The 17,700-nt window shown below is 41.2% G+C and overlaps 1 protein-coding gene across 5 annotated transcripts in view; it reads left to right on the top strand.

Annotated features, from left to right (window-relative positions):
* Positions 1–17,700, top strand: part of LOC122564059 (transcription factor RFX3-like) — a 309,606-nt gene that overhangs the window by 129,393 nt on the left and 162,513 nt on the right. For 3 of the 5 annotated variants that reach the window (XM_043718555.1, XM_043718547.1, XM_043718565.1), the window contains one exon: positions 16,166–16,322. The exons of 1 other annotated variant lie outside the window; for it this stretch is intronic. In XM_043718555.1, coding sequence (XP_043574490.1) covers positions 16,271–16,322 — 52 coding nt within the window. In that variant the 5' untranslated portion in view covers positions 16,166–16,270. Of the gene's footprint in view, positions 1–12,019; positions 12,031–12,850; positions 12,856–16,165; positions 16,323–17,700 lie in introns of those variants that run through there. One more of the 5 variants, XM_043718579.1, reaches the window with a different exon arrangement.

Below are 17,700 nucleotides of genomic sequence, written 5' to 3'. Positions count from 1 at the left end.
GATGTCATTTCCTGTTCTTTTTCTCAGAGGGTGGTAAATGGGGTCCAGGTCGATGTGTTTGTTGATAGAGTTCCCATTGGAATGTCATGCTTCTCTGAATTCCCATGTGTATCTCTGTTTGGCTTGTCCTAGGATGGATGTGTTGTTCCACTCGAAGTGGTGTCCTTCCTCATCTGTATGTGAGGATACTAGTTGGGAGTGGGCCATGTCTTTTTATGGCTAGTTGATGTTCATGTATCCAGGTGGCTAGTCTTCTGCCTGTTTGTCCAGTATAGTGTTTGTTACAGTTCTTGCAAGGTATTTTGTTAGTTTTGCACGTCTGTATAAAGTCTTTCAAGTTCATTAGCTGATGTTTTAGTGTATTGGTGGGTTTGTGGGCTACCACGATGCCAAGAGGTCTGAGTAGCCTGGCAGTCATTTCCAAGGCATCTTTTATGTAGGGGAGAATGGCTAGGATTTCTGGACGCATTTTGTCTGCTTGTTTGGGTCCACAGGGAAACAACACACATAGACCAAATACTGAATTACAGAAGCAATCATCCCAACACCCACAGACGAAGCCGCATTAGAGCATTGTTTCAATGAGCCACCACACACTGCAGCACATAGCAACTACGAAGAGCAGAAGAAAATCGCCTATACAAGTGTATTCAAAAAAACGGGTACACAATGAACACAGTCTGCCAATTTCTCTGCAACAAACACAAACAAGCAGATAAAGCACATCCAGAAACCCTAGCCACTTTCCCCTACATAAAAGTCATCTTGGAAATGACTGCCAGGCTACTCAGACCTATTGGCATCATGGTAGCTCACAAACTCACCAACACACTAAAACAGCAGCTAATGAACTTGAAAGACCCTATACAGACAACAAGCAAAACAAATATCATTTACAAAGTACCTTACAAGAACTGTAACAAACACTACATTGGACAAACAGGCAGAAAGCTATTCACCAGGATACATGAACATCAACTAGCCGCAAAAAGACATGACCCACTATCACCGGTATCCTTACAGATGAGGAAGGACACCACATCCATCCTAGGACAAGCCAAACAGGGACACACACAAGAATTCCTAAAGCGTGGCATTCCAACCGAAACTCTTATAAACAAACACCTCGACTTGGACCCCATTTATGACCCTCTGCGATCAAGAAAAGGAAATGACATCACTGCAGCAAATGACGTCACCAACTCAAGGAAACCTAAACACATAAATAAACAGCAGGTCCCTAACACCAGTGCTTCACTGGAGGCTCACTGATGATGTTAACTAGTATGGTGGCAAAATGTCTGAAAACAAGCCTTCCAGCTCAGTGAGCAAACTTGCGTCCAGAACATATGACAATAATAAATCGGGTATTGTTGTACATTATTCAGAATGTGCCACATTGAAGGAAAATTCCTTAAGTATTCCTTTGTGCATTGCCATTTTTCACATTAGACCAGTCTTGAGTTAGCTAACTAAGCAGCATATTTGAAAATGAAATCCCTTTGCTACTGAATTTTTCCTCCTGTAAATTCCATTTATTTCTTTTCACCCGTCCCCCATTTAGAGTACATATTGTAGTTGAGGCTATCAATTTAAGCAGATGATGGAAATGTGTTGCTGGAAAAGCGCAGCAGGTCAGGCAGCATCTAGGGAACAGGAGAATCGACGTTTCGGGCATTAGCCCTTCTTCAGGAATTTAAGCAGGCAACCTTATGGTAGGAGGATTGTCTCAGATGTATAACAGAGCTGAAAATGTGTTGCTGGAAAAGCGCAGCAGGTCAGGCAGCATCCAGCGAACAGGGGAATCGACGTTTCGGGCATAAGCCTTCCTGGAGGAGGGCTTATGCCCGACACGTCGATTCCCCTGTTCCTGGATGCTGTCTGACCTGCTGCGCTTTTCCAGCAACACATTTTCAGCTCTGATCTCCAGCATCTGCAGACCTCACTTTCTCCTCAGATGTATAACAGGTGACTGTTTTTAAATATAACTTTACAACATGAAAGGTCCGCCTTAACACATAGTTTCAAGGAAGAGCAATTGACTTGCCTCCAAGCCTTTGCAGCATCGTAACTGAATCCTGAGTGGTGAAGAAGACCTGTTAGTATTCCCTTTTTTCTGGGAGACAAGAATCTTGGGAATCCTCAGTGATCCATCCTGTCAGCCTGTAAAAATGTGGTATTTGTAGATTGAAACCTGCTTCCCCATAATTATGTGACATGGTATGTTGATGATTAAAATGCACTATTTTAATCTGGAGAAAAAAAAGTTACACATTCAAAGTCTTGTTAGTAACATGTTTCATGCTTTCTGTATTTTTTTTCCATTCCGGTTTATTTATAAGTGTTCTTTTTAAACAGCATATCCTCTCTCTTGCCATGTTGGATGCCATTTGAGACCATATAAGCGACATTATTCTCATGACCCAGTGATTTATTTATGCTTTAGCGTACATCATCCTGGCAGCTTGTCATATGTCAGTAAGTGCTGTGCCAGTTGTGGTTTAGTTGGCAGGACTCTAACCTCTGAGGTAGAAGGTTGGGGTTCATGTTCCATTTCGGAGAGCGAAACATGAAAGTCATGACTGACATTTAATTATATACTAAGGGAGGCTTGCAGTACTAGAGGTGCTGTAAGAAATTAAACATGAAAAGCAAACCAAGGCTATTCTCAAGTGGACTAGAAAATCTCTGAGTTACTATTTTAAAAAGTAGGGGTGTTGTTCTCTGGTGTTTGGCTAATATTTTTCCTCAATTCACATGACAGAAACAAATAAATTCATTCCTCTTTTATGGAAATGGGTGCTAATTGTGACTGCAGTGTTCATTTATATTACAATGGCTACACTCATAAGTGTATTATTGGCTGTAAATTGCTGAGGGATATCCTGAGATTGTGGAGTCACTATATACATTCCTTACTTTCTGTTGCCTATCCGTCTGTCTTATTTCTACAGCCAAATATTCTTCAGGTACCCACTGTTCTGGATTATCTTTCTAATAAGTAGGTGGTGCCACATGTTGCTGGAATCCTATCCCAGAATGAGTCACTGTTTATACAATAAAAAAGAGCTAATTGGTTATACAATTCCTGTAATATGGAGACCCTTGAAATCCCCTTATTGTGGAAATTGGTTTGCTGCTGATTCCTAATAGAGTCATAGAGATATACAGGAAGCAAACAGACCCTTAGGTCCAACTAGCCTATGGCAATTTTTATATTAACTGCATTTGTCGCAAATGCGCAAGTACCACAATGAATTAGGAGAAACCTGGGACAAATAGGCATATATTCCAAACTAGGTTTAAATCTTGTGTAATATTGAGGATTTCAGTAAGTCCTTGAACATGTTGGTTCCAAAATCCATGCCCATCTTTGCAGAAGTTCATGGACATGATTATGGAAATCAGATTTCTATTCTCCATAGAACTATGTTCTTTCAAATTTGCTGCAGCCTTGGACAAAGTCTGCTACAACCATTCTCCTCCAGTGTCGCATATTTATTATTCTTCATATTGTAAGCTAGTTAGTAAGATTGCATTTAATGGTTTCTCTGCCCACCCATACAGTTATTTCCACAACTCCACAAGAATCTATCATTGGCCCTCTTGATTTTTATTATTGCCTGTGGCAATGTAATCTGTACAAGTGACAACAACATTATGTGCTGTACTTCCCCACCACCACTTTTCACTGTTTCATTTCCTGTGTTGTCAGTCTGCTTGACTGAACTCTTCCACAGCCCTTCTGTTAAAAGGTGGTAAAGATTAGAAATTATCTTGAGAAGGTTGCAAATTCCTTAAGTTAAACACTGAAAAAAAACAAAGCTATTGATTTCAGCTGTGGCTACAAACTGTGTACATAACAAACAGTTCGGTCCTGTGTTATTGTCTTGAACTGAATCAGACAGCTGGCAGCAATCTTGTTTAACTGCAAACAGAGTCTCTGGCTTTGTATCTGATCTCGTACAAAATTTGCCATTTGTTCTCTTACCTGACCTCATTGATGCTGAAACCCTTATCTCCAGACTGGTCAATTCCAGTGTTTTTCTGGCTGGCCCCTCATTCTCCAGCCCCCATAAATATAGTCATGATTTGGAGATGCCAGTGTTGGACTCGGGTGTACAAAGTTAAAAATCACACACCACCAGGTTATAGTCCAACAGGTTTAATTGGAAGCACACTAGCTTTCGGAGTGCTGCTCCTTCATCAGGTGATTGCCTTAATTTATGACTGTGTACAAAAGCCCTTTTTTTTGTCCAAGTGCTGGGGCTGTGGGCTAACGAGTCTTCAGATCCAGAACGATTTCATCCTAGGGTCTTAAAAGAGGTTGCTAATGAGGCAATAGATACATTGGTATTAAACTTGCAAAATTTCCGAAGTTCAGAAAAGGTTCCATCAGACTGGAAAGTATCAAATATAAATACCCCCTTCAAGAAGGAGGGAGGCAGTAAACTGGAAACTATAATCTTGTTAAGTTGACAACTATCATGGAAGGTATTAGAATTGATCATTGAAGTGATTATAGTTGTGCATATAAAAAAAATTAATTTAACAACAATTTGTTGGTAAAATTCTAGAATCCATCATTAAGGATGAGGTTTCTAAATTCTTGGAAGAGCAGAGTCTGATTAGAACAAGTCAGCATGGATTTAGTAAAGGGAGGTCATGCCTGACAAACCTGTTGGAATTTTTTGAAGAGGTAACAAGTAGGTTAGACCAGGGAAACCCAGTGGATGTGGTCTATCTAGACTTTCAAAAGGCCTTTGATAAGGTGCCACACGGGAGGCTGCTGAGCAAGGTGAGGGCCCATGGTGTTCGAGGTGAGCTGCTGGGATGGATTGAGGATTGGCTGTCTAACAGAAGGCAGAGAGTTGGGATAAAAGGTTCTTTTTCAGAATGGCAGCCGGTGACGAGCGGTGTCCCGCAGGGTTCGGTGCTGGGGCCACAGCTGTTCGCATTATATATTAATGATTTGGATGAGGGAACCGGGGGCATTCTAGCGAATTTTGCCGATGATACGAAGTTAGGTGGACAGGCAGGTAGTACTGAGGAAGTGGGGAGGCTACAGAAGGATCTAGACAGGTTGGGAGAGTGGTCCAGGAAATGGCTGATGGAATTTAACGTGAGCAAGTGCGAGGTCTTGCACTTTGGCAAAAAGAATAAAAGCATTGACTACTTTCTAAATGGTGAGAAAATTAATAAAGCTAAAGCACAAAGGGATCTGGGAGTGCTAGTCGAGGATTCTCTAAAGGTAAACATGCAGGTTGAGTCCGTGATTAAGAAAGCGAATGCAATGTTGTCTCTTATCTCAAGAGGGTTGGAATATAAAAGCAGAGATGTACTACTAAGACTTTATAAAGCTCTGGTTAGGCCCCATTTGGAGTACTGTGTCCAGTTTTGGTCCCCACACCTCAGGAAGGACATACTGGCACTGGAACGTGTCCAGCGGAGATTCACACGGATGATCCCTGGAATGGTAGGCCTAACATATGAGGAATGGCTGAGGATACTGGGATTGTATTCTTTGGAGTTTAGAAGATTAAGGGGAGATCTAATAGAAACTTATAAGATAATACATGGCTTGGAGAGGGTGGACGCTAGGAAATTGTTTCCATTAGGCGAGGAGACTAGGACCCGTGGACACAGCCTTAGAATTAGAGGGGGTCATTTCAGAACAGAAATGCGGAGACATTTCTTCAGCCAGAGAGTGGTGGGCCTGTGGAATTCATTGCCATGGAGTGCAGTGGAAGCCGGGACGCTAAATGTCTTCAAGGCCGAGATTGATAGATTCTTGTTGTCTAGAGGAATTAAGGGCTACGGGGAGAACGCTGGTAAGTGGAGCTGAAATGCGCATCAGCCATGATTGAATGGCGGAGCGGACTCGATGGGCTGAATGGCCTTACTTCCACTCCTATGTCTTATGGTCTTATGGTCTAACAAGATAGTTGAGAAGAATTAGCTTGGCTTCCCCAAGGGGGATTGTACTTAACAAATTCATTCAAGTTCTTTGAGGAATAATATGAACTGTGGATAAAGGGAAGCCTGTAGATGCCATACATTTGGATTTTCAAAAGGCATTTGATACGTTGTTATGTCAAACATTATTGTGGAAGATAAAAGCTCACGGTGTAAAGGGTAACATTCGCTTGAATAGAAGGTTGGTGGTGGCAGAAGGAAATTGTTTCCGTTAGACGAGGAGACTAGGACCCGTGGACACAGCCTTAGAATTAGAGGGGGTAAATTCAGAAGCTCACGGTGTAAAGGGTAACATTCGCTTGAATAGAAGGTTGGTGGTGGCAGAAAACAGAGTGTAAATGGACCTTTGTCTGGTTGGCAGAGTGTGATGAGTGGAGTTTCTCAGATCTGTGCCAGGGCCTCAACTTTTTACAATTTACATCAATGACGTGGATGAGGGAAGTGATGGCATAGTTGCTAAATTCACAGACAGTATCAAGCCAGTATGAAAGTATGTTGTGAAGAAACCTTAGAGGTTTATAAAACCATGAGGAACATGGATAGGGTGAATAGTCGAGATCTTTTCCCCAGTGTAGGGGAGTCCCAAAACTAGAGGGCATAGGTTTAAGGTGAGAAGAGCAAGATTTAAAAGGGACCCAAGGGGCAGCTTTTCTATGCAGAGGATGGTGCATATTTTGAATGAGCTGCCAGAGGAAGAGGTGGAGGCTGGTGCAACTACACCATTTAAAAGGCACTGAATGGATACATGAATAGGAAGGCTTGAGGAGAATATGGGCTAAATACTGGCACAGGGGCCTAAATCAGTTTAGGATATCTAGTCTGCATGGATGAGTTGGACCGAAGGGTCTGTTTATGTGCTGTACATCTCTATGACTCTGAGACATAAGGCAGTTGCAGATGGAAATAAATAGGTTGTGTGTGGGGGTAAAATTTTAGGAGATGGAGTGTAATGTATGAAAATGTGAAATTCACTTTGGCAGGAAGAATAAAATAAGCAGATTATTATTTAAATGGTGAATGACTGCACAGTTCTGAGGTGCGGAGGGATCTAGGTGTTTATTGTATGAATTGCAAGTTATTATTGTGCAGGCACAACATGCAAGTCAAGAAAGCAATGAATTGCTACTCTTTGATACAAGAGGAGTTGAACATAAAAGTGGGAATGTGGTCCTTTAGTTTTGCAGGACCTTGAGACTGCATGTCAAATGTTGATGCAGTTTTGGTGTCCTTATTTAATGAAAGATATAAAAGAATTGGAAGTGGTTCAAAGGAAATTTACGTGATTGATCCCTGGAATTAGCATATTGTCTTATGAGGATTGGTTGGATGGTTTGGACATGTTTTCACTAAAGTTTTGAAGAGTGAGGGATGATGTGAAGTATAAAGTCAGAATGGTCTTGACAAGATGAATGTAGAAAGGATGTTTCCTTTTGTAGGTCAGTAATCCAGGCACTGTCAGGGCAGATGGATTTTTAGAAACGTTGGAATTCTCTGCCTCAGAAAGGGGTGGAAGAAGGTTGGTTGAATATCTTTAAGACAAAGATGGGTAGGTTCATATCAAGCAGGTCAAACATGGGTTATCAAGAGTAGATGCAAATGTGGACTTTGAAATACAAACAGATCAGTTACTATCGTTTTGAATAGTGAAGCAGGCTCAAGGGGCCAAATGGCCTGCTCCTGCTCTTGCTCAGTATATTCAGATAGAACAACCAGCCTTGTGTGAGGAGTGTTATCTTTGAAAGAATGATAGCCTTTAGAAGCAAGGTCATCTTGCTAAATTAAATTTGTACATGGTTTCTACAGTTGATCCAATGCACTGTAGACAAAGTGAGGCTATTAACAGGGTGAACTACTCAACTCTTTTTTTTTTTGGTCAAATTAGTATTTGTTGCTCCCATAGCTAATTTAGCAAAGGATGTTTGAACTAAAATTGAATATGTTTCTTCAGATACGGTGACTTATTTGAATATGGCCTGTGTTGCCATACAACTGAAATCTTGGCAGATGTAGTGAGTACTTCACTGAAACATATGGTGAATTGAAAACGGAAGCTACAATACTAGCAGCATTGGGTCTCTCAGGAAGCATTTTGAATATTCTGTGTATAAATGGCTGTTTTCCCAGTATACCACTTTAAATGCATTTTTAAAAAACTGGAAAAGCAATTCTTCGATGTGATAGTGCCTTGTGCAATATTCAAGCAGGGTTAGGCATAAGTAGAATGCATGTCATTCCTTTGCTATTTTATTTGTACAATATTATACAGGAATAAAAATATGTCTATATAAAAACATACAAGGATTTCTCTCCTAAATTATGAAACAAGTCGGTACTTGTAAACATTATCTCATTCGCACCTTTAAGACTGATTTTTTTATATCTTGAACACAAATTTAGCCATACACCATCCATTGCCATTGTACTACATGAAACTCCAGTGCCACAGTCTTCCAGAATCAGCCTATTTCAGCTTTCTCAGCTCTCATCTTGAGTCTCCAATTCTTTAGTTTCTCCATCTCTTAATAGACAAGAAATCTCATCCATTTCCCACTTAACTGCTGACCATCCAACTCCCCATTCCCCATTTGCTCCCCCCAAGCCAGCTGACACGTATGTGGTTCCCATTCCTCAGGTAGTAACTTCCCTCTTGAGATTACTATTATTATACCCTCCTCAATACAGCCTGCCCTAGTTCCATCTACCATTGAAATCTCTCATTTTCTCTCTCCCATGTTAATGCTGTCACCTCCAATGTCCTTGTTAATCTTTTCTGTCAAAAAACTTTTGAATACCTTATTTCACTGCAGCAGCACTAATATGCATGCAGGATGAAATATGTGGGGTCATACGCTGAGGTGAAAAAATAGTCATATTATCTGAATAGCAATAGATTGGGAAAGAGGGTGCAATAAAAACTGGGTGTAACTGCAAATAAACATGCAAATGCAGAAGGTGATGAATCAGGCAAATAGTATATTGGTATTCATGGCAAGAGGATTCATGTACATGTGCAGGGATGTCTTACCTTAATTGTATCAGGCCTTGTTACACCAAACCTGGGGAATTATACGCAGTTTGGTCTCCTTGACCAAGGAAGGGTGTTTGGTTATGGAAGGAGTACAATGAAGGTTTACTACATTGATTACTGTGGTAGCAGGACTTATGAATGAGGAGAGAGTAGGACCATATTCAATGGAATTTAGAAGAATAACAAGACTAGACAGAATAAACATAGGATGAATGTTTCCGATGACTAGGCAGTCCAGAACTAGGGTCACAGTGTAAGGATGTGAGTAGGGCATTTAGGACTGAGTTGAGAGATTTCTTCACCCAAAGAGTGGCTAACTTGTGGAATTTTCAAGAAAATGGTCGACTCTAAAATGTTGAATATTTTCAAGAATGAGATAGATACAGTTCTTAGGTCTAAAGGGATAAAAGGGTACGTTGAGAAAAAAGGAATAGACTATAAAGTTGGATGATCTGCAATTAACCTAAGGATTGGTGGCACATGTTTGAAGGGTTGAATGGCCAGCTGTTACTCCTTTTTTTATATTTCACCAAATGACAGATGACGCTGTGATTGTGTGACATTATCCCTTGACACTTATGCATTGTTTGATATGGTTGATCTCAACATCTCCAGAGTTCTCTTCTCTCGTGGAACTGGCATTGTCTGTTCAAATGTTTTTAAAGTATTAGCGAGACTGTCTACAGCAATTTATTATCTTCCTGATCCCACATTCTTAACTCTGAAATTCCTCCACGGAGCTACTATTGATCCTTTCCTTTATCTTATTTTTATGCTCCATCTTGTCTTGTGTCTCCTATCAATACGTTAGCATACCTTCATGAGACATCTTCCTATCATTGCAACATACATGTGACCTGAGAGTATGAAGCTTTCAGATGCAAACTCAGCTCACATCACTTGAAGCATGACACATGGACACTACAAGCAGACAGATCAAGGAATCAGTTATAGGTAAGGAAGGATGGTATCTTGGAAGGATCATTAAATGAGGTTGTGTGTGATAGACGTTAAAATACACAAAGGGGTAAGCATAAGGTTAGGTATGTACTATATATCCTGAAATAGCCGAGGAGGGAGTGATGATCAAATATGTAATCAGATTTCAGAGAAGCATATATTTATGGACCAGACCAAACCCCCTCACAATAAGATGATACCCTGAACCTCACTCTTTATTTTAAAGCCAAGTGCCAGGTATTGCATTTTGGATGCAATTTGGTTGAACTATCAATCTTGAAGCAAGACCATCTTTATTCATACACTATAATTAAAATACAACAAAAAGAAGAAATTGAAAAACTTAACTGTATTTAAAAACTTAACAGAATAAAAGATTACTTAACTGTTCTAATAACAGGCAATTCTCCAATCCAGGAAGAAAAGCATCAAGAGAAACCTTTAGTGTGTGCCACGCACTCATGTTTACTCGTGAGTGAGGGGTGGTGATGGTGGACATTGAAGCCAATGAAAAGAAAAGCTGGAATTAGGAATCCACTGATGACAGTGAAACTATTGCCAAATGTTGAAAAACACCCATCTGGCTCACTAATACTCTTCAGGGAATTAAATCTACCACCCTCACCTGGTCTGGCCTACATGGGATTTCAGACCAACAGCAATGTGGTTGACTCTTATCTGTGCTCTGAAATGGCCTAGCAACCCATTCAGTTGTACCAATCGCTACAAAGTTTCCACAAAGAAATGAAACCTGGCATTGACCTTGGCAGTGCAAAAGGCAATGGTGGAAACAGCCCTGTAGACCCTGCAAAGTCCTCGTTAATGGGGGCTAGTGACAAAATTGGGAGAGCTGTCTCACAGATTAGTCGAGCAACAGCCTGACATTATCGGTCAGGTATGATTCTGAGAGTATGATAATGTCCCCAATATCACCATCCTTGAATATGTCCTGTCCCACCGGCAGGACAGACCTGTCAGGGGTGGCGGCACAGTGGGATACAGTCAGGAAGGAGAGACACAAGGAATCCTCAGCATTGGCCCTGGACCCCATTAAGTCTCATGCCTTCAGTTTGAACATGGGCAGGGAAACCCTCTGCTGACTACCACTTGCTGTTCTTTCTTGGCTGATGAATCAATACCTGAGCATGTTCCACCACGCTTGAGAGAAAGCACTGTGTGTGGCAAGGGCATACAATGTATTCAGAGTGGAGGATTTCATTGTCCATCACCAAGAGTGGCTCAGCAGCATTACAGTTGAACTGATTGGATTCTAATGGCCATAACTACGTGACTGGGTCTGCGGAAGTGGAGGGAACCAAGAAGGACTAGTATGCCATATGGAAAGAGCAGCACATGATAGACAGAGCTAAGTGATTCAACAACCAACAAGTCAGGAGTGTAATGATTGAGTGCAGCTCCAACAACCTTCAAGAAGCTTGACACCATCCAGAACAAATCAGCCTGCTTGATTGATACCACATCAACAAGCATCTACTCCCTCCTCACTGATACTCAGTAGCACCAGTGTGTATTATCCACAAGATACACTGTGTAAATTCACCTAGATTTAAGACTTCAGGTCCATTTTGCCTTGAAGGTGGCATCACAGGTAGACAGGATGGTGAAGGTGGTGTTTGGCTTGCTTGCCTTCATTGATCAGAGCATTGAGTATAGGACTTGTGGCATCATCTTGCAGCTAGATAGTGTTAGTGAGGCCAGTTTTGGAGTACTGTATACAGTTCTGGTTGCCCAGCCTTAAGACTGGTATTACTAAATTGGGGAGGTTGCAGAAAGAATTTACAACAATGTACTGGGACTGGAAGGTTTGTGTTATAAGGATAGGCTGAGACTTTGTCTCTGGCGCATTGGAGATTGAGAGGTTACCTTAAAGAGAGTTATAACATCATGAGGGACGAATAGCAAAAGTCTTTTTCCCCAGGGTAGGGGAGTTCAAAACTGGAGGGCATTATTGTAAGGTAAGAGGAGAAAGATTTAAAAGGGACTTAAGGGGCAACCTTTTCATACAGAGGGTAGTTCATATGTGGAATGAACTGCCAGAAGAAGTCGTAGATATAGGTACAGTTACCATGTTTAAAAGATATTTGGACGGGTACATGAATAGGAAAGTTTAGGGGGATATGGGCCAAACACAGGCAAAGGAGATTCTTTCGTTTGGGAAAGGTCAGCATGGACAAGTTGGATCAAAGGGTCTGCTTTCTTGCTGTATGACCCTATGACAAGGGCAGCAGATACATGGGAACACCGCCTGCAAGTTCCTCTACAATCCAAGTCAACTCACATCCTGAGTTGGAAATATATCGCTGTTCCTTCGCTGTTACTGGTCAAAATTCTGCATGCCCTCCTCTGATACTATAGACTTCAGAACTTTTGTAATTTCTTGGATTAAAAGAATCAATAAAAATGAACTGTTACACATGAAAGAAGCAGCAATAACTGTCTGGAATAAACTGTTAAAGACAAGGACAAACTTATATAGCAATTGAAATCAATTAGAAGGAGGAGTCAAAACTACATAAATAGAACTATTTTATCAGTTGCTTGATGATTAGCTGCCTAATGCCAAAGGACAAATGATTGCCCTGCAGAGGCTTTTAAGGAATTAACTGCAGGAGGGCTGTGTCTTCAGACAGTCAGTGCCAAACGTAAAAGGAAGCTACTTCAGATAAGAAGGCAAGCTGCAAACTTGATGGTTTCAGAGGAGTAGTCTAAAATTTGGATGAAAGATTCGAAACAAACAATCATCAAATATCCCATCATATACCTGAAGGATGAAAATCTGTACAAGAATTCTCCATCAGACAATTCAGCAGCAAATCTTCAAAGAACAGCACTGCACAAGCATAAAACCCTGGACACCAGAGACAGACACTGTTGGTTGGAATCGTAGTTAAATTCTGCCATTAATCGGGTAATAGCCAAGTTGAGTTGTGAGGATTAACTAGCTTATTTGAGGGGTCTTATTTTGGTTGCTACATGTAATAAAGTTTTAAGTCTGTTTCAGTTTTGATTGTCGTGAGATTTCTTAATAAGAAGCCGAATTAAAGGTAACTTGTGTAGTATTTATCCACAACACTCCCTAATGGCATTGAGAGTCCTTGTACAGCATGCAGAATACAAAGGTACAAGAATGCATCTCACCACCACCTTCTCAAAGGCAACGAGGGATGGGCAAAAACATTGGCAAGCCAGCGATACTACATCCTATGAGTGAATAAAAAAGGCAATAATAGTTTAACTACACAAGTAGTAACTGAGATATTTTCTGTGTTTAAAGTAGAGAGGGAGCAAAACTCTTAGATTCAACAAGGTGGGGGGGGCAGTTTTAGACCGAATATTTGGAAATATCTTAGGTAGAGTAGAATTCTGGAGATAGTGACCACAACTCAGTTAAATTTAGATAGTTCAGAGAGTGCCGTAAATATCAATGTGTCTGGGAACACTATCTTAGCCCATGACTTGGAGGTACCAGTGTTGGACTGGGGTGGACAAAGTTAAGAATCACAGATCTTTTAAAAGTTAAAAATATAGATCTTTTAACAGAAGTTCTGGGATTTACATATCAAAGAACAAACCAGCATATCCCATTATAAAAGATGAAAGTTTTAATCTTTTTTTACTGTATCACATCTCCATGACACTGGATTCCTTTGGCTATAAATTCTGTGAGCATGATCATAACCTCCACAACCACCTGATGAAGGAACGGTGCTCCGAAAGCTAGTGCTTCCAAATAAACCTGATGGACTATAACCTGGCTTTGTGATTTTTACCTTAGTTCAAAAATTGATGTGCCTGTAAATGTAATATATGTGCATGTTCAGTAGCTGTAATAAACATCTGTTGGATCATTCAATTACACAACTTCAAAGCCAGATTCTTGTTACTTCCAAAAGTGAGGACTGCAGATGCTGGAGATCAGAGTGTGTGGTGCTGGAAAAGCACAGCAGGTCAGGCAGCATCCAAGGAGCAGGAGAATCATGGTTTCAAGCATAAACCCTTCATCAGCAATGAGGTTTGTGGTCCAGAGGGCTGAGATGGGAGGGGGTGGGGCTGGGGGTAAGGTAGCTGAGAGTCCAATAGGTAGATGAAGGTGAGGGAGAAAATGGTAGGTTGGAGAGGAGGGTGGAGTGGATAGATGGGAAAGACGATGGACAGGTCAAGAGGGCAGTGCCGAGTTGGAGGCTTGGGACTGGGATAAGGTGCAGGGAGGGAAAATGAGGAAACTGGTGAAATCGATATTAATCCCGTATGGTTGCAGGATCCCAAGGCAGAAGATGAGGCATTCTTCCTCCAGGCATCGAGTGGTTAGGTTATGGGTTCACCACAGTCCCAATAAACAAGCTCCTTAAACACAGTGAAAATGAAACAGAGGCTTACAGATTGAGGTTAGAAGGGTAGAAGAGAGAGAGTCTCGCAGCCTGTTTTTACACAGCCCACTGCTGAACTGACTCAACAACAAGAATTCAGCTTTCAGGACTGACTCCCCTTTCATTATGTATGTTACTTCTAAAATATGAAAGCTGTGGCCTAAAGTCTCACCTGTTTACATATAAACAAAAAGGTCTCCCAGTACCCTTTTCATCTCTGTACCCCTCTGAAAACAATCAGGAACACAGTGTACTTGAGAAAAGGAACAGCTTTGTGACAAATATTGTAAATGGTGGCTCTGCTACTGCTTGACTCAGCACTCAGCAGAAGCCTGAATAGCTCATGCTATTACATATGATGCAGCCTGCTTGGTCGTTACAGAGCCTTAAAAGGGAGCTACTTCATGGAAGACAGCAATGACCCGCTGCCTGTATGATGTGGACTAGATGTAGAATGTTTGGAAAGACCGTGAGAGCTCTTTGGTTCACAATTACAGTTCTGGAAACCTTAGTGGTGAAGAAAAGAAACCACATTTTGAATGGTTCAGGAGGCCCGCAGAAACTATGTAGGAGCACATAGGCAGAGAGATCAGCACAAGGAGCTGACAACTTTGCCGCAAGAGGTTTATTGAGCTTATATTGCATACTTAGCTCAGTCAAAGCAGAAACACATGACATCCCTTCCCCACTGCACCACCATCAGTCAGAAATCAGCAGTCCCAGACACTCAAGTCCCATTTCTAAAGTCCAGATACTTTACCTCACATTCCAATGGTGACGGCTTGACATTCTCTGGTTCCACACACCTCAACCTATTCAGCTTTAGCAGGCATATCACCAAAACAGTGCAACAAAGCATGACATTCTCTTGCAGGGTAAGGGTGTAAGTAAGATAAGTAGAGCTGGTTGTGAACAAGGATGCCTGCATCTCCTGAATCCTATGGATGAGATAGTTCTGTACGTCTTGGGGCTGGCTACAACGGAGCCATTCAACGTTGAAGCTGATGGTTTGTTCTATCTTATACCTCTTTTTGATTTCCACTTCTGTTTCATTCTACGGTCTGGAAGATATGCAAGCTGCTCTTTGGTGGGTGACAAGTGAATACGTAGGTTAAATGAGTCACATATTCTCAATTTGTTAATCCTACGTCAGATAGGCTGGGACAGAAGTCTGACAGCTGGGAAGCTTTCACATACACATACACAGCACGCCCGTGTGAATAGCCTCCTCAGCAGGGGATAGCGCACTGTCTATTCCAGAAACGCTATCACTTCTATTGGATAGTCTTCAATGTCCATAATGCCTCCTGCAGCACTGGTACAGATCTTTGTTTGTCACCAATGGAATTTCTAAATGGTCATCTTTTTGTTACCCAGTCTTGCTAGCAAACTATGACAGTAATTTACTGCTTTGCTTTTTTGTCCTCTGCATTTTTAGTTGATGAAATCTAGAATTCTGCTTGAGTAAAAAGAACAGGTTTATATATGGTTATTCATTCACAGTGAGAATATTTTTGGTCTAATAATGTTTCTTGAATTCAATGGAAGATTAAATAGAAATGTACAAAGACTGTTTATTGGTAATTTCCATTTTACAATATTGCCCAAAGCTAACGTTACTGCAAAGTTTGAATAATAGGGGCCTATGAAGTACAGTGCTTCCTGTACAAAATCAATTACAGAGTAATATCTGAGAATTATTTAGTGGGAGCATGTGATTTTCTTAGCCTTTGTATTTTGGAAAATAAAATACATAATCTTTATCATCTTCTCAGTTAATTTAGTTTTTGTCTGTCCACACTGTTCTGATTAGGTTGATTTGATGGGCCTAGACGGGCACACTCAGTGGTGTTGAGTTTGTTGAAGAAAAAGAACAATGGAAAGTTAATGGAGTCCAAGGGCACCCCTGACTGGAGGGATGCAGGAGAACTGCGTAAGATGGGCAGTGTGGTTGGTGGCCAGCAATAACGGTGAGGAAATTTGTGGATTGGTGACGAGGTGAGAAAAATAGGATAGCATGGAAAGTAGTAGATAGTTATGTAATATTGGTACGGAAATGGTGACACAGGAAGGAAGAACATGATGGAGTTGGTTAAGTGTACTGATTTGACCGCAAGCCAGCAGTCGGTATCACGAGATTAGCTTTTTTTGAATATTGATTAATTGTGCATCACCCATAGGGAACATGGCACTGTATATATTGTGCTGTTGAAGGCGCAAGTTGAATACTATACAGTAAGGCTGAGTAATGTTCTTCTAAATTAGGCCATAGTTTTTAAAATTTGAGAAATATAAGATCTAATTTCAATTTAAAAATGCAAAAACAGAGGCTTTATTTTTATAACAGCTTACAAAATAAGTATGCTTAAATTTTAAAATAACATGCATTTTTTAAAAATTGAAGGCAAAAATATGTAAATATTTTAACGATTAGTTTTACCTTTTGATCACAGCATGTATTTTTATGCTGTTTCTGAAACTGCAACAAAAATATCCTGCCTTCATGTTCTATCTGAGTTCTTTATGCTTTGTGCTTAACTGGCAGCAATAGAAGTTTATCTGTCACTCCACATTCTCAGAGAAGCTGCTATGTATTTTGCGATTATCGCAAATTACTGGCATACTGTACCTAGTATAGGAGCCAGGACTCAGAAGTGTTCATTGTTGAGAGTGTGGTGCTGGAAAAGCATAGCAGGTCAGGCAGCATCCGAAAGTCAGGAGAATTGACGTTTCAGGCATGAGCCCTTCATCAGGAAGGGCTTCATCCTGGTGAAGGGTTTACGCCCGAAACGTCGATTCCCCTGCTCCTCAGACGCTGCCTGACCTGCTCTGCTTTTCCAGCACTACACTCTCGACTCTGAGCTTCAGCATCTGCAGTCCTCACTTTCTCCTCAGACGTGTTCATTCCCTAATATTAAACCCAAAACATATTTTGGCATAGAGTCATAAAGATGAACAGCATGGAAACAGACCCTTCAGTCCAACACGTCCATGCTGACCAGATATCCCAACCCAATCTGGCCAGCACCCAACCCATATCCCTCCAAACCCTTCCTATGCATAAATCCATCCAAATGCCTCTTAAATGTTGCAATTGTACCAGCCTCCACCACTTCCTCCGACAGCTCATTCCATACGCATACCACCCTCTGTGTGAAAAAGTTGCCCCTTAGGTCTCTTTTATATCTTTGCCCTCTCATCCTAAACCTATGCCACCAGACGCCTGGAGGAAGAACGCCTCATCTTCCGCCTCAGAACACTTCAACCCCAGGGCATCAATGTGGACTTCAACAGTTTCCTCATTTCCCCTTCCCCCCACCTCACCCCAGTTCCAAATGTCCAGCTCAG

The sequence above is a fragment of the Chiloscyllium plagiosum genome, chromosome 2 (genome assembly GCF_004010195.1).
Source record: "Chiloscyllium plagiosum isolate BGI_BamShark_2017 chromosome 2, ASM401019v2, whole genome shotgun sequence".
In the NCBI taxonomy this organism is placed as follows: Eukaryota; Metazoa; Chordata; class Chondrichthyes; order Orectolobiformes; family Hemiscylliidae; genus Chiloscyllium; species Chiloscyllium plagiosum.
The sequence above is the reverse complement of the archived record's forward strand: the minus strand, read 5'-3'. Positions and strand labels throughout refer to the sequence as shown.